We start from the raw sequence: 24,194 nt of genomic DNA, 5'->3' as shown, positions 1-24,194 counted from the left end.
GAAAGAACGGGCTGATGCTAGGAGAAGGGGGGGCTCAGCTATCACAAGGTTTGGAGAAGGGATCTAATACATGAGCAGAAGGGGCTAGGGTCTAAAAAGGAGCATATGGAGAAGGAATGGATTCTCAGAAGCTTAGCGGAGATTGGGTGGCAGCACCGGTGGTAGGAGACAGGGCTAGTGCTGGGCAGACTTCTATGGTCTGTGCCCTGAAAATGGCAGATACAAATCAAGGTCAGGTATACACATAAAGTAGCACATATGAATTTATCTTGTTGGGCAGACTGGATGGACCGTACAGGTCTTTCTCTGCCATCATCTACTATGTTACTATATGGGATAGAAGGGTTGGGGGCTGATGCAGGGGCTGGAGAAGGAAGAAGAGGACAGCTACTTTGTGAGAGATAGGGAGAAGCAAGGGGTAAATGCAAAGGGAGGTGAAGATGGAGGGGCAGAGGTATGGGTACTGGAGTTAAGGTGGAGGAAAGATAGAATTGTTTGTATCAGCATTTTTCTAATTCTCTTGCAGGTTGAATTTTTTACCATGGATTATTTTGTTTTGTGTTATGAATAATATGAATGTTTTCTTGTAAATCACCTAGTTATAGGTTGTAGTTGAGAATGGGAGAACTAGGGAGGTAAGGGAAGTAAAGAAAACTGGTAAGTAGCTAAACAACAGAGAATGGAGATTGAGAGGGTCTGGTAGGGATGCAGCTACCATTGAGCAAGCCCGGCAAAATGCCCAGGGCCACCCAATGGTAGGGGCTTCCTGAAGCTGCTCCCACACACAGGTCTGACTTCCCTACCTTCCTCTCTCCTCCCCCCTGTAATTGGCCCAGCATCGCTCCGTCCTGCCTATGTTTGCCTATTTGCGGATGATACTAAGATCTGTAACAGAGTGGACACCCCGGAAGGAGTGGAAAACATGAAAAAGGATCTGAAGAAGCTAGAAGAATGGTCTAAGGTTTGGCAATTAAAATTCAATTTCTCAATTAGGGATCAATGTTGAATCTGACCTGGTGTCTGCTATTAACAAAGGTTCTCTGTTACACCAGAATGTAAAACCAGACATTAATTCATTTCAATTTTTTAATTTTTTCAATTTGCAGTGCTCAGTCGTGCTGATGTGCATAAAACCATAATGATATGGAGTAAGACCTCAGCTTCCAAACATCACAGCACAAGTCCTTCCTTCCTTTCCTTGTTTGTCAAATTTGAACTAATCTTGCGCTGCCTCAGTAGACTGTCATATATTGATTAACAGGTCACAACTAATATCTGAGGTAAATAGTTCTTCACTTATCTTTGATGAGTAGATGCTTGGGTCAGGTTTGCTCCATATCTCCCAATATTCAGTGTTCTGTGTTTTAAAATCTTCTTTTTCCCCGATGTTGAAGCCACGTTTCACTTTTAACGCTTTTTCAAGGGAATGTATTTCCAATCTAATGAATAAACTACAAACATACTTCCATCATCTTTTAAAAGTTTTTTTACGTTATCAATACTATCTTTAACACTTCATTTAACCAACTTCATTTCTCAGCTTACTGGGAGAGTCTACTATCTTCGCTCCTCCCTGCTTCTGTGAACCAGTGATTACTCCATATCATTATGGTTTTATGCACATCAGCACGACTGAGCACTGCAAATTTAAAAAATTAAAAAATTGAAATTAATTAATGTCTGGTTTTACATTCTGGTGTAACAGAGAACCTTAATTAAAATTCAATGCCAAGAAATGCAAAGTGATGCACTTAGGGAATAGAAATCCACAGGAGACGTATGTGTTAGGCGGCGAGAGTCTCATAGGTACGGACGGGGAGAGAGATCTTGGGGTGATAGTATCTGAGGATTTGAAGGTGACGAAACAGTGTGACAAGGCGGTGGCTGTATCTAGAAGGTTGTTGGGCTGTATAGAGAGAGGTGTGACCAGCAGAAGAAAGGGAGTGTTGATGCCCCTGTATAAGTCATTGGTGAGGCCCCATCTGGAGTATTGTGTTCAGTTTTGGAGGCCGTATCTTGCTAAGGATGTAAAAAGAATCGAAGCGGTGCAAAGAAAAGCTACGAGAATGGTATGGGATTTGCATTACAAGACGTACGAGGAGAGACTTGCTGACCTGAACATGTATACCCTGGAGGAAAGGAGAAACGGGGTGATATGATAACAGACGTTCAAATATTTGAAAGGTATTAATCCGCAAACGAACCTTTTCCGGAGATACGAAGGTGGTAGAACGAGAGGACATGAAATGAGATTGAAGGGGGGCAGACTCAAGAAAAATGTCAGGAAGTATTTTTTCACGGAGAGAGTGGTGGATGCTTGCAATGCCCTCCCGCGGGAGGTGGTGGAGATGAAAACGGTAACGGAATTCAAACAAGCGTGGGATAAACATAAAGGAATCCTGTTCAGAAGAAATGGATCCTCAGGAGCTTAGCCGAGATTGGATAACAGAGCCGGTAGTGGGAGGTGGGGCTGGTGGTTGGGAGGCGGGGATAGTGCTGGACAGACTTATATGGTCTGTGCCAGAGCCGATGGTGAGAGGCGGGGATAGTGCTGGGCAGACTTGTATGGTCTGTGCCCTGAAAAAGACAGGTACAAATCAAGGTAAGGTATACACAAAAAAGTGGCACATTTCTTGGGCAGACTGGATGGACCGTGCAGGTCTTTTTCTGCCGTCATCTACTATGTTACTATGAGGCATATTTTCAAAGCACTTAGCCTTCCAAAGTTCCATAGGTTTCTATGGAACTTTGGAAGGCTAAGTGCTTTGAAAATATGCCTCTATGTCTCTCTGGCTTCTTTCTGGTACTGTGGCGGGTGGCCAGCAGAGGCAGCCCTGAAAACTGGCTTTCTCTAGCCAGTGGGGCCTTTCCTTTGCCACATCCCACCTCTCTGCCACAACTTCCTGTGGGCAAGACACACCTGAGGAAAAGCCCCGCTGGCCGGAGATGGGCGGTTTTCAGAGCTGCCACTTCGACACCCACCGCAGCACCGGAGAGAAGCTAGAGAGATGATGGGGATGGAAGGCAGGAGAGATGCTAGGAGAGCAGATGGAGGAGAAGAGAGAGCATAGGGGAATGGGAAGAGAGGGGAAGCAATGCTGGACCTTGTGGGTGAAGGACAAATGGAAGAGTAAGAGACACCTGGACCAAAGGGGACGGAGAAGAGATGGGACTGATGCTGGACTGGGGTGGGGGGGGGGGGGGAACGAGAGAGAGACACTGGACTAATGGAGGGATGTAGAGAGAGATGCCACACCATGGAGGGTGGAGGAAAGGAAGAGAGAAGTGAGAAGCAGGAACACAGAAGAGATGCTGGCAATGAAGAAAGCATAGGGACAGGACAGAGAGGGGAGATGCTGGACAGAATGGATAGGGGGACACAGGAAAGATGGATGGTGGACCTAGAGACCGTGGAGAAAGTTAAGAAAAAAAAACAGAAAAAAGCAAGAGAGTGACACTAGGACCCAAAGCGTTACTCAGACAACAAAGGTAGAAAAAAGGATTTTCTTATTAACCCATTAGTGCCCAACATTTATTATGGGAACATTGGGCACTAATGGGTTAATTTATTAACTGTAATAAACCAGCTTTAGGAAATGTGCATCCTCATAGGAAGTGATGGTGTTATAGGGGGCCCACTTCAATTTTTCTGTCCGTGGTCCATTCAGTCCTAGCTACACCACTGGGGAGAGAGGGAGGAGGAGGAGGAATAAAATCTAGCTACAGGTAGGTAAAAAAAATAATAGTAATAATAATAAGCAGATGAGAGAAATGGAGAAAAAAATGAAACAGAAAGATCAGAATCAGATATAAGAGAAGAAGGGAAGAAGACACAGTGAAAAGCAGAAAATAGAAATTTAGATCCTGGAAAAGGACTTAGGAGAGAACCAGCAAGGGAGGATGTAGTAACCCAACCTAAATGGGGGGAAAAAAACCAAAATTATCAGACAACAAAGGTACAAAAAAATTATTTTTAATATTTAGAGAAAATAACTTTGAAAATATGGATATCTTGTATTTTGTACTTAAAGATAAAAACATCTCCCTATTTCCTCTATTTTTTTTTTCAGCATTCTGCTGCTCACATGCTTCTTTCTTAGGTTTTCAATTTAATTTTTTTTTGACTAGGCATTTGTTTTTAATCTGTAGTTCCTTATTTTTTATTTTATTATTTTTTTTTTTTTTTTACTAGGTGACAGGTCTATTTTATCCTTTTGTAACCACAGAGGATTCTTTTAACATGTAGATTCTGGACTTCCGGTGGAGCTGCAGGCCAAGATGGTCGCTGCAAGTTGAACTCCACAGAACCCCGATCGAGGACCCCAATTCAGAGGACCCAGACCCTCTCCCACAGTGTGAGCTCTGCTCCCCTGATCATCTCTATTCGACCTGCAAAGAAGGCGCTGCAATTTGCCTTCTGGAAAAACTGTTGGGAGCCACTGGCGGCAAGTGCATCTCCCCCCCTCCATTGGGGAAAGCGAGTAGGTCCCACCGGTGGAGAAGAGCACGGCTAGGAGAGGTGGCTGGCTGCGGAGTGGCTCTGAAAGGCGGCAGCAGTGAGGCATTATTTGCCGACAGCGATGAGGTAGCTGGAGCGGCAGCACCGAAGAGGATGGCAAGCTTGAACGGTGGAGGGAGCTGGAGCGACGTCACTGAGGCGGAGTGGGCACCTACCATGACACAGGATCTGAATCTAGCCTTGGGAGACTGCCCTGATAGAGCAGGAGGAGATCCAGCAACAATGCCCCCAGTAGTCCCTCCTTTGCGCTGCTATTATCTTTGGGGGAGAGAGTGCCGCCTGGAGCCTCAGAGGTGAGCAATGCACTGCTGGGTCCCTCACTTGGTTTGCTGCCTGGAGCTTTCAACTGGGTTGCCCCTTCACCTGCTTCCTGCTCTGATTCTGGGCAACAGTGAGGCAAGGAAAGTAAAGCAACAAGGCTACACAGAAGAACTCCCCCCCCCCCCCACCCTAGTTACTGCCTCTCCCCTCTTGGTGGAATTGTGTGAATTCTGAATTGTACAGAGGATCATTAACCTATTGTTCCTGCATTGGAGGCACAGTGTTTCCGCATGGCAGCTCGCGGATCCAAAGAAGAGCGGAGAAGACTCATGGTGGAAGATTAAAGATGGCGGAGAAGAAGCCATCACTTACGGTGGGATCCGCTTGGGCCTCGTAAATTTTTACGGAGGTCCAAATGGATGTAGAAGAGGCTATGAATATACAATTACAACAAATTATTGATAAATTAGATGGAATGGATCATTGGTTTACTACTGTCACAAAAATCTTCAGGAGGTCCAACAGAGAATAGGAAAGATAGAGACTTCAGCTCATGAATCTTCATTGGAAATCAAACGCCATCAGGATATTGTAGCTTCTCTGGAAGACAAGGTCAGCAATCTGTGAAATCGCTCTCGTAGGAACAATTTGAGATTGGATGGATTACCAGAATCAGTACAGGATGCAGAGCTGAGGGGATTTCTGGAGACCTGGTTCCCCAGGTTCTTGCAAAATCAAAGCACTGCAGACCCTCTATGGATAAAACATGCTCATCCGTTAGGGCCCAAAAGGACGCCCAAGGATCGTCCCAAAGTTGTCATTCTTCGACTACTCCAGTATCATCACAAGATGGCGATATTGTCTGCCCTCAGAAGTGGTAAAACCCTGGAGTTTGAATGCCATAAGATTTTCTTTTTTCAGGACTACTCCACGAGAGTCTCTTCAACGCAAACAATTTTCTCTGATTTGTAAACATTTACATAAATTACAAATACGTTTCAGTCTATTATATCCAGCAAAGCTGTGGATCCAACACAATGGAACTTTACAGCATTATGATACTGTGGCAGTGGCCCAGGCTTTTGTTGTTCAATTGGAGTGAGAGAGACTGAGTGTATCCAAATAACTTTTGAGACCCACTGTCATACCTGGGGCCTTTGTGGCTGAGGGGAGGAGAGGTATATATTTTGGGATACTTCTGTTTTGTTTTGTTTTTTTTTTAGTAGAATCTTGTGTATGCAGGCAGCATTACAGTTTGTTAAAGAAAAACTATTTTTTTTCTTCCCTGAGCTGAGTTCTGTTGTCTGTGATATAATACTTGCCTGTGAAGGGGGAGGGGGCCAGGAGCCTTTCCAACATTTCTTTCTATTTTACAAGATGGGGTCTTTGGTCAGAGCTACGGAAGTCACGCACCTTTGGTGCCCTTTAGGAGAGGGGTTGGGTTAGGGGAGAGGGGAAAATGCAAAGATGGATGGGCATTTCATTGGGAGGAGGGGGTGGAAAGAAATAGGCAGGGAATTCTGGATAGTAACCCAGGAAAGTTTGTACTGGTTGATACTTAGGTTGGGGCAGTCTAGAATATTTGTATGATAACTGGGTGCAGGGAGGTTTAGGATTACCTTGTCTCAGGCATTACAATGAGGCTTGTCTTCTGCATCACCTTAGGGATTGGCTGTTTGATACTGAGCAGTTTACTCCGACTCGTTGGGAGCAGGCACTGTATAATCCTTGGCATTTGAATTTTCTTGTGCAGGCCCAATCAAAAAGTTTACCTTCCTCTTGCCGAGGGAGCATATTGTTATCTCCTTTGAGGGGTATTTGGCAGATTCTGTTGAAATCATGGAATCAGAACCCGAATGGTAGCAATATGCTGCCATGTCGAGGCAATGTTGATTTTTAGCCAGGAATGGAATCAAGGTTGTTTAGAAGATGGTCGGCAATGGGTATTGTCTTGATTGAGCATTTTCTTAATGAGGAAGGGATTTTTTTATAGTTTACAAGATTTACAACCGAGACTTTCCTTAATTCACAAAGATTATTTTGCTTATAGACAGCTAAATCATTACTATTCTAGTTTAGTTCAGGCGGCATTGCTCACCAGGTTGGGTCAGAAACTTCGCGATTTCTTACAAGGGGATGTTTTGGTCAGGTTTCAGACTACATAAAGCGTTGGTATCTCTTCTTCCCCCCCCCCCCCCCCCCCCCCCCCACCCCACCATGAGGACGGTCCTCTTAAGGAGGCTTGGAGTAAAGATCTGGGGTACGAATTGAAGGGAGTAGATTTTTTAAAATTGATAAAGGCTATCCCGAAGCAGGTTGGTAGTACTGAGCTCCAGGAGAGTCAATATCGGATACTCCGTAAGGCGTACATGTCGCAATCTCAGGCTGTTAGATCAGGATGGATATCTGATGCTGAATGTTCCAAATGTAGGCAGGGGTACAATACCTTTTTTCATGTCTTTTGGCAATGTGATGGTGCTCGAGTGTTTTGGAGATCACTGCATAGATATTTATGGACTCTCTTCAGACAACATGTAATTTTTTCCTGGAAAGGAGTCTTGCTGAATAAATGGATCTCTGACAAAAACTTACGTCTCATACTTTGTAAAGTTTATGCATTGAGGGAAAAATGTATACTTAAGTATTAGATGCAAAAAGAACCTCCCTCTTTTTGGTATTGGAGAAACAGATTCCGTGAGTTAATGCTTTGGAAAGCACGGGCAGCTCAGACTTTCCCAAGGAGAAGAAGGGCCTTCACGTCTATCTGGAATTGTTATTTGCAAAATATTTCAATCCACAACAAGGAATAGAGAGTCCTGATACCACTGTACAAAATAATCTCTCTAGTGTAGGTAGCAAAGTGCTTTAACGAGACTATAATCCTGTGAAGTGCAATAGAACCTTAGTAAGAAAAGGGAAAAAGCCTCTGAACCCAACCCAACCTCCAACCAAAATCAATGGTTTTAGAAACAAAGATGGAAGAAAATATATGGGTTACCTCTCTTTATCGGCATAAAAAAACCTTAATTCTTTGGTTCAAAATTGCTGAACTTCACAGAAATGACAATTGATGGATCCACAAAAAGAAGTAAAAGAACTACTTAGCTTAAACTTCAAAGCGCAGGTGAGCAAAAACGTGTGTGGTCGGTCAATCACACCGACTGTGGCCAGAGTTTTGCTGCTAGGAGCTGTCTCAAGGTGTGCAAGACCTTAAAAAAAAGTGTTCAACAAAATTACAATTGAAATGCAAAAACACATGACTGAAAAAATATATATCCATGTGAAATGAAATACAAAATACTGAATGCAAAACAAACTCGATCCATAAGTCAAAAGCTAAAATGTAGTTAAAGGGAAGTACTTGCCAGTAACTTTAAACCACATCTGATCTTCCCGCTATGGGATCCCCACCGAAATGGCCGTGGCGTCTTTTCTTTATAGAATTTAAACTAGATATCCTGAAATGTCATTTCTGGTAAACGTCATGTGCTAATCATTAGCATATTCTGCATAATGGGCATCTTGTATTTTCAAAATTCAAGCTGACCTGCAGTGATGTAGCTGTCAGAAATAACAAAACAGGAGTCCCATTATTGACTCTTATTCATCCTTATGAGTACCTGATTAAAAAACTCCTCCATGCCAGTCTAAAATTGAGTCCTGAGGGTTCATCTGTTTTCAGTAAAAAAAAAAAAAAATCCAAAACTGCTCCCTCTGTAATAATTTCTTAAGTCTACTGGGAGAATCTTCTGAAATATGGTCAATTGCACAGACCTGCAGTGAGGGAAAGGTATGCCCCATTTCCAGTGTTCCACAGTTGGAGCTTCAATTCTGGATTTTTTCAAGCAACTTGCTCTTCAATGTCCTCCTGAACAGCTGAAGTTGCAATGACATTGACCCCTCTAGGAGTCTGGGTTAAAGACAACCTTCTGGACAAAATTATGAAGTCATCCTCAAGTGGCACTTGGGAACACGGTAAATCATATGACCAGACCAACTCCAAAGAGCAAAGGCCTTCAGGAGAGGTAAAAACACAGATGTTGTGTATGTTCCCCCCACCCCCCTAGTCTGTCAGAAGTCCCAACAGAAAGGCAGTCTGTCAGTGATAGACAAACTCACCCCTACAGCAGGTAAGGACTCTCCCACCAGAAATCCATGAGATTCTCCTGCCAAAATGACAACATCTTCATGCTGAGGATTGGTGACCATAAAGTGAAGAGAGGAAGCAGTCATTTCCAGGTATAGCAGAGCATCAAGAGACAAGCCCAAGTCTCGAAAGTGTGCATGAGGATCGAAGAACACCATCGTTTCCAGAAGTCTCTGGCTATGTGCTAGGCATGGTTTGAGAGAAAAGTCTTCCGACCTCCCCAGAATCCAAATATCTTCAGTGCACATCACCTCACAGTGGTCACAGTCAGTTCAGACTTGAGGCTGGCACTTGAGGTCCAGAGCTCCACAGAGGAACCTTGCATTCCACCCCAAAGGATGTGACTCACCAAATCTACATAAACTCCCTGTCTGACCAGGCAATCCAAACCCAAACATGAGGGCTGTTGCAGGCCTCGGACAATAGAGAAGTGGTAGGCGAAGGTTTTTGTACCCAAGGTCAAGGGTAAGCTGCAAATCCTCATGAGAGGCATGGCACCTTGCTCAGGTACCTGCACAAAAGTGGAAGGACACTTGACAAATGGAATCTGCAGAGTTCACAAGACTTTGGTAAAGTGGTTCACCGCTTAAGGAGATGCCACTGAGTAACAAGAGATAGGCTTGGAGAGGCTGGACTGTGACTGTCAAATAATCACCCTCTGGATTATTGTCAACAAACATGCCAAGATGTGACATGTCAGGATTGGAAAGAGCAGAAGAGGGCAACTGAGGTACATCCTTGGCAGCATTCGGCTGATCACACGGAACAGACAAGTCTTTTACAGCAATGTCAGCCATTGGATCATTCGTGACTCTGATTACTTTAGCATGTTCCTGCCCCCCCCCCCCCCTCTCGGAGCTGTTTCCAATTGGATCTCCAAAAGGTGTGGGTTTGCTGAATGCTGGAAATGTATTTGAATGGAAGTATTGCTAAGCTATACTGAGCTGGAACCTCAGACTCTGCTCAAGCACTTAACTCTCCCATAAGAATTGGACAGTTACCTTGTGACCAGACCACTTCCTGGACATAATCCAAAATAAGCTGCAGCCTCTTTAAGAGATCATTTCCAGTGAAAAATTTCTCACTTGAACTTTTGGAGATGATGACAGGATGTGTGACAGTCCTTGTCTCAAGCTGTAAAGAAAGCCAAACCTGATCTACTGTTGTAATGCTCTTATTGCCAAAAGTCATAAGTGACGTCACCAGGTATATTCCGGTCCCCACCCCACCCCGGAAAGTCTCAAAATTCAGACACCTGCCCTGCGTAACGAAAGTCACCTCAGAGGCTGTATCAAGCAGACCCTGACATGGGAACACATGTTGGACCAACAAAGGCAATATAGGCATACGCTTACCCAAAAAATACTTGTGTTCCCTGATGGAGTCCAACGAAGGAAACCACTCCTGGTCTTTAGACAGGTCACCTGCGAATGCAACAACAATCTCCACAATGGCAGCAGATGGAGCACTCACTTGCACAGTAGAGACTGTGAAGAAAAAGGAGGAGTGGTTAGTCAGTCCATGTCCTCTTCTTAAGAGGACTGGGAGACCACCTCTGCAGGGTTGACAAGAAGTAGGCCCTGCAGCAGCTGTGGACCCCAGAGATTGATCCTGTGGTTTCTGGTCTGACCCACCACCTATCTGAGAAGAGTGTAACGGCTGCTAGGTACTAGGAATAATGGACTGTTTCTTTTCTGCAGCCCACTTTCTCCTGTTGACGCACTTCAGGTCAGACTGATGCAGGCCTGCCCCTGCTGTCTGGGGAGCAGTACCACCCATCTGAGGAGACCTGTAAAGGAGAAACAGACATTAAGCTCAAAAGACAATAAGAACTGAACAGCAGAGAGACTCTGGTGGTTTTCCTTAGGCCTCGGACACACATCAAATATATCCTCCTCTTGCCTAAAAAGGCTGGCAAAAGACACTCTGCTTTCCTGCTAAAGGCATTTTCACAGGGTTTGTTAAACCTGGCACACAAAAGGTCTGTAGTGGCCAAGGGCATGGGCATAGCTTGGGGAGGGGGGGGGCACAACGCGCTCTCGGCCCCTCCTTCCCGCCCTCAGCTCCCTGGCAGCCCTCCTCCTGGGATAACCAATCAGTCACAGTCAAAACCAACCTAACTACACCCTGAAGCATAAGAGGAAAATTTCTGCTTCTCACCCTTGCAGTCCGTAAGTCCCAGACCAGGTGATGTGAAGAATCTGCTCCTCTTCTAGGTTCTAGCAGATTACCTGCAAGCCCCTGTAGATCAGGAATATAGTCCAAGGTACCTGCTCTGTGAAACTGGTTACACAGTCTTTGGGGAAGCCACAGAGCTCTGGCTGAACTTGACCTTGTGCACTGCTCTGCACAGAGATACAGTTCACAGGTGTTTAGGCAAATTAGTCTCCAACTCCTCTGAGAGAGAACTGTACAATATGCAGTCGTCATCTGTTTTGATTCTTGTTCTTTCTCACATGCCCAGCATTGGCATTCCCCCAGGTCCAGGTGACACACACAGACCAATCACCAACCATGTACCTCTGTCCAGCAAATTACTCACAGTCAGGACAATGAGGGGCATTGTGAGCTTCCAGCAAGAATATCTTATCATACACAAGCCTGATGGTAGCAAACTCCCCTACATGGTTCACAGATGTACCAGAGACTCTGTCTCTGTGAGATCCACTTCTCCACATTCCCAGGAGATAACTGGAGGCTAGGTTGAAGTTAAAAAAAAACATGTCCTTGGATGAAGTCAGTAGCACAGCTATGCCAAGAAGTAGTTTTCCTTGAAGAAAGTTGGTTTCTGTTGTATTCAGGCCTCTGCCTGCAGATTCTACTACTACTACTTATCATTTCTATAGCGCTACTAGATGTACCTGTAGTGCTGTACACTTGAACATGAAGAGAGAGTCCCTGCTCGACAGAGCTTACAATCTAATTAGGACAGACAGGACAAATAAGAGGATAAGGGAATTACTAAGGTGGGGATGATAAAATAAGGGTACTGAACAAGTGAGTAAGGGTTAGGAGTTAAAAGCAGCATCAAAAAGGTGGGCTTTTAGCCTAGATTTGAAGATGGCCAGAGATGGAGCTTGACGGACCAGCTCAGGAATATAGAGAAAGAAACTACAGGTTTTAGCAGTCTGCTGAATATGTTCAGAGAAGGAGAGAGAGGAGTCGAAGATGACCCCAAGGTTATGAGCTGATGAGACAGGGAGGATGAGAGTGTTATCCACAGAAATAGAGAATGGGGGAAGAGGAGAGGTTGGTCTAGGGGGAAAGATAAGAAGCTCAGTCTTGGTCATGTTTAGTTTCAGATGGCGCTGAGACATCCAGGTGGCAGTGTCAGACAGACAAGCTGATACTTTGGCCTGAAATTCCTGCTGAGATTTCGGGGCTGGAGAGGTAGATCTGGGAGTCATCAGCGTAAAGGTGATACTGAAAACCATGGGATGAGATCAGAGTATAGATAGAGAAAAGAAGAGGTCCCAGGACAGATCCCTGAGGTACACTAACTGACAGTGGGATAGAAGTGGAGGAGGCTCCACCAGAGTATACACTAAAAGTACGATGGGAGAGATAAGAAGAAAACCAGGAAAGAACAGAGCCCTGAAATCCAAGTGAGGATAGCGTATCAAGGAGTTGGCTGTGATCAACAGTGTCAAAAGCAGCAGATAGATCGAGAAGGATGAGGATAGAATAGAGGCCTTTGAATCTGGCCAGGAACAGGTCATTGGTCACTTTAGCAAGTGCTGTTTCAGTGGAATGAAGGGGGCGAAAGCCAGATTGAAGTGGATCAAGAATAGCTTGAGATGAAAGAAAGTCAAGGCAATGGTGGTATCTTGGATAGGAAAGGGAGGAGGGAGATGGGGCGATAGTTAGAAGGACAGGTAGGGTCCAATGAAGGTTTTTTAAGGACTGGTGTGACTACGGCATGTTTGAAGGCATCAGGAACAGTCGCAGTGGAAAGTGAAAGATTGAGGATATGACAGATAAAAGGGATGACAATAGGAGAGATAGTGTTAAGTAGATGGGTGGGAATAGGATCGGAGGACCAGGTAGCTCGTTTTGAGGAGGAAAGAAGATGTGTAGTTTCCTCTTCAGTGATTTCAGAAAAGGAGGCAGGGGTTGGAGGGTTGAGAGAATGGACTAGGGAATAATCCTGTTTGGCAAGTAAAAGAGCAGACTGGAAGAAGGTCAGCAAGAATTTGTAATGTATGAAGTCAGCATGGGCACGGGATTTCAGCCAAAGGCGTTCGGCAGAGCGGGCACAGGAACGTAGGTAGCAGATTCTGGAGGTCAGCCAAGGCTGGGGTTTGGTACACTTTACAGGACGGGGAATGGGAGGAACAAGAGTATCCAGAGGAGAGAATAGTATTATAGGAAGAGACAGCCTCATTGACAGACTTGGATAACATAGTGGTAGAGAAGAGATTTGAAACACTGGAGGACAGAGTAGAAGGGTCAATAGCCTGAAGATTTCTAAATGTATTGGTTAAGATTGGACGGGACTGGGGAAGGAGGGTGTTTAAGTGTGAAAGTTATCAGATGATGGTCAGAGAGGGGAAGAGCTGAGGCACAGAAGCTGGAGAGTGAGCAGTTTGAGAAGAGGATGAGATCAAGACAGTGGCCATTCTGGTGAGTGGGGGTAGTGGAGCATATATTGGTCCAGGTCTCAAATCAACAAATGTAAGACAGCAGGAAAAAGAACCTATATTACTGAGGGGGTTTCTAAAGTATATGACTCATTAGATGCCATGAAAGCATTTGTGAATGGGCTTCCGAGGCACTGAAAGAAGATGATGTTACATGCACGATACCGTTATGATAAGCAAACTGGTGACTGAATAGGAGAGCAGGCACTGGTTGAAGACAGTTATGTTTTTGTTTGCTGTACCTTTGGAAGAATGGCCTGCGATGGACTCTATAACAGGTTCGGATACAGGTACATAAGTAATGCCACACTGGGAAAAGACCAAGGGTTCATCGAGCCCAGCATCCTGTCCACGACAGCGGCCAATCCAGGCCAAGGGCACCTGGGTACTTTATACTATGCTGGTGGCTAGCTTCCTCCACACCCAAAGGTGTGCCTGATGTGTGAAACTTAACTGCGGAGGTGCAGAAACCTTTTTGGCAATTGAAGTTGCCTGACTCATGTGGATCATTTGGCATTTCATCTCATATTCAGTGGACAAGTGGTGGATACTTAATCGCAGCAATATCCCTATTTTCTCTCTTTCTTTCAATGTTCTGCACTGCTGCTTCAAGTGTTGAAAGTCAAGTGGGTGTCAAGACCTCAGTAGAAGGTGATAGCTCTGACTGCCATGTTTTTGACGTCTTCATAGCATGAGTTTGAAGTTTAATATGCCTTGTTGTTACCTGCATGTTTTTTTTCTGGGGTGGTACATTAGGGAGGGGGGTTAAAAATGGGTTGACTAGAATAAATATGGGAGGGGAGCCAGAGGATGCACGAATGTTTTTTTTATATGGGTTGTTTGGTGTTCTTGCTGGGAGGAGAACTTTTTTCCTACAAGAAGTTATTACCAGGGAGTGCATGTGGGAGTGGTATGATATGAATGAGACCTTTGGATGGGGGGTCATAGTTTGAGTGGTTGGGACAGATTGGAGTAGGGTTTGGAGAGGAACAGGAGGGGAGGCTAGTTCACCTCAATTATTTTCCTGTCAAGGGAATTTAATTGGAACATTACCTTTTCTTAACACCTTTGAAAGGATGGAGGAAGTATGGCTAATTTGAAATTTCTCACTCTGTGTGGCTAGTTTGAGTTCTCCGGTAAAAAGAGTCAAACTGTTGGGCTATCTTAAGCAAGAGAAAGTAGATATTGCTTTTTTTTTTTTAAGTTACATTTGTACCCCGCGCTTTCCCACTCATGGCAGGCTCAATGCGGCTTACATGGGGTAATGGAGGGTTAAGTGACTTACCCAGAGTCACAAGGAGCTGCCTGTGCCTGAAGTGGGAATCGAACTCAGTTCCTCAGTTCCCCAGGACCAAAGTCCACCACCCTAACCACTAGGCCACTCCTCCACCTTGCAGGAAGCCAGTGGTGTGCTGGAGCCGGCTCGCACGAGCCCCTTGATAAATTTTAATGATTTTTGCAAGCCGGTTGTTGGAGTCAGGCAGCAAGCACACAAGCATCTGGGGCAGGGTTTTTTTTCCTCCTCTCTCCCTCCTCCCCAAGCCCCCACCCTCCCATAGGCTCCCAGCATACCTCGTCATGTCGTCCCTTAGGATATCATCCCCCGCTCATCACTGCCTGACCAATCCGGAGCCTTTTCTCTGCTAGATCCCACCCACAGGAAGTTGCATCAGTGGGGCTGTACACTAGGCAGAGACAGTCTCGGGTGGATCATGCAGCATCTCATGTTACAGCTGCTGGAACAAGTAATGTTTGAACAATGGCCAGAGGGAATGGAAACTGAGAGAGAGGTAGGCAGAGGAGCAGCAGGAGGGAGATGATGCTGGGTTTAAATGAAGACAGCATGAAGTAAAAAAAAAAGTTGAAGCTATTTAAGTTAGTCTGTTTCCCCTTCCCGCACAGGTTCTCAATGTTCAGAGTTTCTGTCTATTTATTTACTTATTTATGGCATTTTTTCCCAAGTTAAACTTGAATTAGATTAGAACCTGGAAGCATTTAAAAATAAAAAAAAAATTCCCAGAGAGAATAATGCATGACCCCTCCCCCCGGCTCTCTCCCTGGGTATAGCCAGCTCTGCAATTTTTTTTTTTTTTTTTTTTTTTTTTTTGGGGGGGGGGGGGGTGCAGAGGTGGACCGGGGAGAGAGCCTGTTGTTAAAACTTTACCAGCACACCACTGCAGGAAGCCCATATGAGTGTGGGAGAATATGTGAAGTTACACAGGGACTGGGTGGGGGACGTGACATACTCCTCTAAAGAGGAGTGGTCATTCTGATCTGTAAAGAAGTGGTTTTTAGTACACATAAGTTGATCCAGGACCCGCAGAGGCAGTAGGTGGCTCTTATGGGGGAACTACAGGGCAGATGGATAGCACTTAGCAACATCTGTGCACCAAATTCATATTCACACCAATTTTTTTCTGAAGTATTTACTAAGCTACTGATGCTCCCTGACTATGCACTAGTAGTGGCTGAGGATTTTCATTTACAGTGCAGTCCATTTAAGTGCACGTTGGATAAGCGCATGCTCTATTTAACTGCATACAGTAGTTAGGTCCCGTTTTTGGCGCCATCAATTTCTATGGGGACAAACTTCGGTTTAGCGCACCACTGAAAGTGCAAGATTCGCTTATATGCATGGTTTAAGACTGCTCCTCTGCAGGAAAGACTCCACATAAGTGCGCGCACAGAATAAGGAAGACTATTGGTGCGTGACAACCAACGAGATTTCAAATGTACCGCCCCTTTAACTGCCACAGGCAGAATAAGCAAAAGAATGTTCTTAGAGTGTACATTGAGGTCGTCGTCGCGCAACTGTAAGACTTTAACACTGGCTGAACAAATAGAAGTTCTTAAAAAATTAGAAAACAAACAGTCAAGCATCTATTGCTAAAGAATATAGTGTCAATCCCAGTCAAATTTTACGTGTCTTGAAGCAGAAAGACCAGCTTCTGGAAGACTGGCAAAACAATACAAATCCACAACGAAAACAGGCGGGAGAAGATGCTCTTCTGTGGTTTTCCTGAGTCAGGAGCAGACAGTTTCCGGTCAGTGGTCTACTGCTTATGGAGAAAGCTAACCAGCTAACTGAAAGTCTTGGACTAACTGAATTCAAAGCCACTGTTGGATGGTTGGAAAGATGGAAGGAGAGGAACAACATAAAATTCAAGAAACAGCATGGTGAGAAACAGGACGCTAATGAATTTGGTGCTGAAAATTGGGTTGTTTCAGTTCTTCCTACCATCTTGAACGAGTTTGCACCTCGTGACATTTTCAATGCTGACAAGAACAGTCTCTACAGGCAAGCGATTCCTGATGGAACACTTGCATTCAAACATACCGCCAAAACACTCGAGGTAAAACGTCGAAGGACCGACTGACGATCCTCCTTTGCTGCAATATGGATGGGAGTGAGAAGTTGGAACCCTTCGTCATTGGAAAGAGCAAACTGCCCCATTGCTTCAAGAAAGTTAAGCGACTTCCTGTGTCATACGAGGCTAACACAAATTCATGGATGACTGGGGAAATTTGGAAGCAGTGGCTAAACAAGTTAGACACTAGAATGCGGGCACAAAAGCATCAGATTTTGTTGCTTTGTGATAATTGTGCTATACACAGGGATGATGTCAGGCTGTCTAACAAGGTGGTCTTCCTGCCACCAAACACCACCTCTCTGATCCAACCTCTGGATCAGGGCATAATAGCCAATTTCAAACAACATTATCGGGCTCTTGTGCTAAGTCGTCTGATGACCATTATGGATGACCAGACTGGCAAGGATAAACGTGCTGTTGAACTGGCTCGTAATCTTATCACTGTTGGATTCCCTACATATGCAGAAAGAAGCCTGGAATCATGTTACACAGACAACCATTGTGAACTGCTACATGGGGGCAAGATTTGTTAAGGATGTGGAGAGGGACGAAACAGATGCAGCTGTTGCAAATGCATCAGATGAACAGGTTATTGACATCCCAGCCAGTGTTACTGAAGAGGAGTTTCATCGCTACATAGCTATTGATTACGATCTACAAACAGCTGACGACAGCACTGATGTCGAGATATGCACCTACAATCAGGCAACAATGGATGATGATGAAATAGATGATGAAATGAGCAGATGTAGTCTATGGAACTCACAGACCCAATAGTGTACAGAGGACTATAACTGATTACTTCAAGTAAGCCTAACGTCAGTTAACGGAGACTGTATACTGTACATATAATAATAAACAGTACTGTACATATGTTTATCAGATGTCAAGCTTCTTTGGGTCACAACGGTTAAGTGCACACTCCGGTTAACTACATGTATTTCTTTGGTCCTAGACCCTTGCACTTAAGCGGATTGCACTGTATTTGGTTGACTTACTATGCTGCACTTAACTAACAGCAGAGCAATGCGGTTTACAGGCTAAAACACATAAAAGTAAAGGAACTCCAATTTTAATAGGAAAGAAGTCCAGACATACTAAAACACAGCACTGCAGCACAAATAACATTAAATTACCAGGACAGACTATATACATCTTTTCAGGATGACAAGAAGAAGCCCACCCATCAAGTACCAAAAGCCTGCTGAAAGAACCATGTTTTCACTGTAGATTTAAAATTCTTGAGTGATGATTCACTTTAGTTAGCTGTAGATTGAGAGTTCCATAACGCTGGGGCTATGAAATAAAAAGCAGTGTGCCTACTTGATTCCAAATGAGCTGAGCGAGGTCTGGGAAGAACCATACGATGATCATTTAAAGACTGTAAAACATGAGCTGGAAAGTAAGGGATGGGTAAGCGTGAATAAATAAGAGGGGCACCAAAATGGAAAGCTTTAAAAGCCAAAAGGAGGATCTTGAATTTTATTCTATATTCAACCTGGAAGCAGTGATTTTATTTTATTTTTTTTAGTAAAGAAGTATAAGAAGTCTGATGGCCATGTTCTGGAGCGTTTGCAATTTCTGTAGGACAGTTAAGGGAGATACCTGAGTAAACGATATTACAGTAGTCTAACCTAGTTGTAAAGAGCACAAGAAGGATATTATGAAAAGAATCATGGTTAAACAGAGATCTAATGGAATGCAGCTGACATAAAATGAAAAAAACCTGATTTGAAAATATGAAGATTTGAGGTTAAAAAAAAACAATTGAGAATAAATGAAAGTGGTCAACTGGAGTGACAGTATTTTTTAACAAGGATAGAGGAGTGTTTGGGTAAGATAAGTGACCCGCAAGCCAGCATGTAACTGTTTTGTCAGGATTTAAGACTAAGCGATATTCGGTTAGCCACTGTTCGATTGAGACAGTGTTGAACAGGTACAAGATTGGGGTTATCAAGATCCGTATGATAGAGTAGCAAGATATCATCAGCATAAAAATGAAATGATATAGAGAAGGTTTGTATCGGAGTAGCTAATGGACTCAGAAACAGATTGAACTACATAGGGGAAAGGATTGATACCTGGGGGACTCCACAAGTAAGAGGTTTGACAAATGAAGTAGAAGATATGATAACCCAAAAAGTCCTGTCAGAGAGAAAGATTGGAAAGAGGCTAATACAGTACCAGTTAGTCCCAAGGTCTGTAGGTGGTTCAGAAGTAAAGTATGGTCTACAAGGTCAAAGGCAACTGTGAAAGGACGAGGAAGATAGCAAGGGTAATGAGGTCCTTGTCTAAAATGAGTGAACCTCATTCAGGACAGCAGTCAAAATGATCTCTGTAGGATAACATGGCCTAAAGCCAGACTGTTGTGGGTGGGAGGGATCAACGTATTGCTGTAATTGTATGAACACTACCTTAACAATTTTTGACAGGACTGGGGGGGGGGGGGGGGTACGCAATGATGCTACAAAGTGGAGGAATCCACTGGAAAGGGTTACAGCACAGCACTGAATAAACTGCATTGGAAGCACTAGGAAAATGAATCTTGCTCCCTTTAGCTCGTTTCTCTCCACCTCCCCCCCCCCCCCCCCATGATGACCAGCACAGCATGTCTTTCCCTCCCTCCCACCCCTGCCACATACACACACACATATTGACCACAATTCTTCTTACCAGTATGCCTGCATGCTGTCTTTGAAGCTACTGCTGGCACAGAAGTACGGTAACTGCAAGCTGGGCCAGTGGGGAGCCTTGAGCATATGTGCATTCTCAAGTCATGTCAGCCCCCACCAACCCAGCTTGCAGTTAACATACTTCTGTGTCAGCCATAGCTTCAGCGGCAACATGCAGTGTATCAATAAGAAGAATCACAATCACTGGAGGGGAGGGAGAGAGAAAGATGTATCGGTCATTGCAGGGGGAGGGAAGAAGGCCAGAAATGGTGTGCCAACTCAACTATAAGCCAAGATCCCAATTTTGGGGCTTTTTGCAAAATTGTTCAAAAGTTAACAACCTGCTCTCATAAGCCAGTGTGAGCTGGCTCCAGCACACCACTGCTTATAAACCAGGAGCAGGAGAGAGAAAACTCCATTGCTGGGCCCCCCTTGGAGGCTGGGAAGGAGCAGACACAGCAGAACTTCAGACCAGGGCCTCTGGTTTGGCTGTTGGGGGTCCCTACCAGCATAAGAGGTCTTTCTCCAGCCCTGCTCTTCACTCTACCACATTGCCTGCCAAGCAGCTGCTTTTCCCCTCAGGCCCCGCATGCTCGGTTTTAAAACCAAGCATGCGTGACATAAGAAAAAGCAGGGGCAGGCCATATGGCAGACGGAAAGGCAGCACTGGAGGAAGACCTCTTCTGCTGGCGGAGCCTCAAGATCCCTGCCAGCCAAGGTATTTGCAGTTGTGCGGGGGGGGGGGGGGGGGGCAGTGGCCCGCCAGCGGTGGCCCTGGCCCAGCTCAGTTTCTCAGCGGCCCTGGAATCAGGAGGAGGCTTGTAATGGTGGCAGATTCCATGTGGGGGATCAGAATCAGGGGCTAGTGGATGACTGATCCTTGTACGTTGATCCTGGCCAATATTTAGCCAGAACCCATATAAGTGTCTTAAGCCGGTCCCAGCTGAATGTCATACAGGATCCACATAAATTTCAACAGCAAACTCTTAATCAGCCTCCGAGTATTCAATGCCGGTACCTAGATATGGTTCAGCATTGAATATCTGGGCCTAGTTCTTCCTGTGGCAGTCAGCTTTTACAAGAATGCTGATCTCTGCTGCTTGATAGAGATATTCAAATACATCCATGGCATAAATGCACAGGAGGTGCATCTCAATTGAAAGGAAGCCCTGGAATGAGGGGGGCCTAGAATGAAGGTGAAAGGGAACAGACTCAGAAGTAATCTGACAAAATACTTCTTCATGGAAAGGGTGGTAAATTTGTGCAATGGCCTTCCAGTGGAGGTGGTAGAAAGGAAATCTGAATTCAAGAAAACTTGGGACAAATAAATACATATGAAAGGAAAAGGGGATGGGATTCGATATACCGCCTTTCTGTGATTACAGTTAAAACGTTAAGTGGCTTGCTCAGAGTCACAAGGATCTACAGTGGGAATTGAAGCCAATTCCTAGGTTGTCAGATCACTGCACTATCCGTTAGGCCACTTGTCCAGTCCTTAGGATCTCTAAGGGAGAGGAAGAGATGATAGATGACATAGATGGGCAGACTAAATAGGTCATATGTTGCTATGAATATTGGTCAGATATTAAAAACATTATCGCATACAAAATTTTACTATTAGGTTTAATGTGAGAATTGCACAAATGACTGTAGAAAAAGGAAGCAGTTTTCTTCTACTTGCATCAGTTTCATAGCAAAGAGCTAAATTTGTAACCAGTATGGTTGTCTGCAGTGTTGAGCCTTTGGATTAGCTTTGAGTGGATATTTACAAATGAGAAACAAGTTAATGATATTTAGAGATGCAAAGATTTATGTACCTTATAATGCAAAATAAAAGTTCTCTCACAAACTGTGATGTGGAAACCAGATCACATGTGCCTTCTGATATCTCTAAATGAAGCAAACTAAGGAAATACTTTTGGAATGTTTGTGGTTGGTTCTGAACGAAGCAAAGTAAAGAAATATTTTTGGAATGTTTGAAAGAAACTTGGATCAGTCTTAATAGTTAAGACACAGCAAACAACAGACTTTTTAACATTCTGAGTACCAGAATGTCCTTAGTTATAAATCTTTGGACTGCACCAACCTAAATAAATATGCACTTTCTTTTTCTAGGCTGGTAACCAGCACATATACCAACCAGTGGGAAAACCAGGTAAGATTTTCTTGGTATTTTAATTTTCTATTACTTTCCAGACTGTTTTTCTTTTCTTTTGATCCTTGTTTCAGTCTGTTATTGTATAGATAAGGAGGGTAAATATATTGCAGGAAGAAGTCAACAAGCCCAACTGTGTTTCTGACAATTTCTGTATTAAAGTTAGTTCTCAAAAATGTAGAAGAAATATAAAAACATATATATTTGAATAATTTTCAAGAAGTGTGGAAAAAAACACGGGCCGATAGTCAAACTACTTCCTTTTCATCCATCTGACTTTTCCAGAACTGATGGGTGTTGTGTCCATCAACCAGCAGGTGGAGATAGAAAATACAGAATTGTGCTGTGCTCTATAAGCCCAGTGTGTAGCTCATAAGAACGAAAGAATAGCCATACTGGGTCAAACCAATTATCCATCTATCCCAGTATTGTTTTTTCAACAGACTATTGGACTATTGCAATTTACTTCTCACTGGTCTTCCGCTCAGCCATCTCTCTCCTCTCCAATCTGTCCAAAATTCTGCGGCACGACTTATTTTCCGCCAGAATCGTTATACCCACACTAGCCCACTCCTCAAGTCACTTCACTGGCTCCCTGTCCGCTTCCGCATTCAGTTTAAACTTCTCGTACCACTCTGCAGCCCCCCATTACCTCTCCACTCTCATCTCTCCCTACATTTCTCCCCATGAACTCCACTCATTGGACAAATCTCTCTTGTCGTCCCCCTTCTCCTCCACTGCTAACTCCATGCTTCGCTCCTTTTCTCTCGCTGCACCTTATGCCTGGAATAGACTTCCTGGACCTATACATCTAGCTCCATCTCTACCTGTTTTCAAATCTATGCTGAAAACCCACCTTTTCACTGCTGCTTTTTAGCTCCCATTACTTCCCTCACCCGTAACTGCCTTGTCTGTCTGTATTATTTAGATTGTAAGCTCTTTTGAGCAGGGACTGTCTCTTTGTATCAGGTGTTCAGCGCTCCGTGCGTCTGGTAGCACTATACAAATGCTAATAATAATAACAGTGGCCAAGCCAGGTCGCAAGTTCCTGGCAGAAACCCAAATAATAGCAACATTCCATGCTACCAATCCCAGGGCAAGCAGTAGCTTCCACGTGTCTGTCTCAATAGCAGACTGTGGACATTTCCTCCAGGAACTTGTCCAAACCTCTTTTAAACCCAGATACGCTTACTGCTGCTGCTGCTGCTGCATCCTCCGGCGACAAGTTCCTGAGCTTAACTATTCTTTCAGTGAAAAAATATTTCCTCCTGTTTATCTTAAAAGTATTTCCATGTACTTTATTGAGTGTCCCCTAATCTTTGAACTTTTTGAAAGAGTAAAAAATCAGTTCACTTCTACTCATTCTACACCACTCAGGATTTTGTAGACCTCGATCATATCTCCCCTCAGCCGTCTCGTTTCCAAGCTGAAGAGCCCTAAGCTCTTTAGCATTTCCTCAGAGGAGTTCCATCCCTGTTATCATTTTGATCGCTCTTCTTTGGACCTTTTCTAATTCCGCTATATATTTTTGAGATACAGCCACCAGAACTGAACACAGTACTCAAGGTGAGGTCACACCATGGAGGGATACAGAGGCGTTACAGTATTTTCGGTCTTATTTACCATCCCTTTCCTAATAATTCCTAGCATCCTGTTTACTTTTTTGGTTGCCACCACACACTGGACAGAAGATTTCAACATATCTACAACGACACCTAGATCTTTTTCTTGGGTGCTGACCCCCAAGGTGGAACCTAGCATCGGGTAACTATGATTTGGATTATTCTCAGTCCGCTCTGGTTTAGTGCCGGCAGCCCGGTTAGTCTAACAGGTGGCCAGTAAAGAACAAGACTGCCATTTGGACTTAGGGCCAAAGTGTTTTATTCTTAATTCAGTTCCACTCCCAACATCAAAATGCAGTTCACAAAAATGGTTCAGGCCGGGTTCAAAACTCCAGCAAACATTCAGTTCCTTAACAGTTCAGGCCCACTTCCTTTGCACTACCTTCTCTTCTCCCTCAGAAGGGCTCAGTCAAAGTTCAGCCTGCTTTTCTATATATCCCAATAGTTCCAACACTTTCACAAGCAGTCTCTTCACAGGAAACCAATACTCAATTCACCTGTCCTCTTCACAGCACCCAAGAGGACCTTGTACTGAGCAGGGCTGGCAGTTTTCCTCCTGCCTCACAGCACCACAACCTCTGTGGCCTCTCACACTGCCTTCATGTGCTGGACAGGCGTGCATTTGCATTCTCACCCTCCATGGTAGCTTACTCTCTCCCCCCAAGGAAGCTCCAGTGGCAGGCCCTTTCCATTCTCCACCTACTCCATGGATTCTCTCTCTCGATCAGTCTCCTCTTCCCCTGGTGGCTGGGAGCCACCAGGAAATCTCCTCCTTCTCTCACAGCTGGAGGGAATTGTATACTGGCA

General features: G+C 44.4%; 1 protein-coding gene across 1 annotated transcript in view; it reads left to right on the top strand.

The window, feature by feature from the left end:
- The window catches only part of PTK2 (protein tyrosine kinase 2), a 714,868-nt gene that overhangs the window by 615,805 nt on the left and 74,869 nt on the right, over positions 1-24,194 (top strand). Inside the window, 1 exon segment of the mRNA XM_030219604.1 lies at positions 21,726-21,765. Within this exon segment, the coding sequence (XP_030075464.1) occupies positions 21,726-21,765 (40 nt within the window).

Source organism: Microcaecilia unicolor, chromosome 1 (assembly GCF_901765095.1).
Source record: "Microcaecilia unicolor chromosome 1, aMicUni1.1, whole genome shotgun sequence".
Classification (NCBI taxonomy): domain Eukaryota; kingdom Metazoa; phylum Chordata; class Amphibia; order Gymnophiona; family Siphonopidae; genus Microcaecilia; species Microcaecilia unicolor.
Note: the sequence above shows the minus strand (reverse complement) of the source record. Positions and strands in the feature narration are given on the sequence as shown.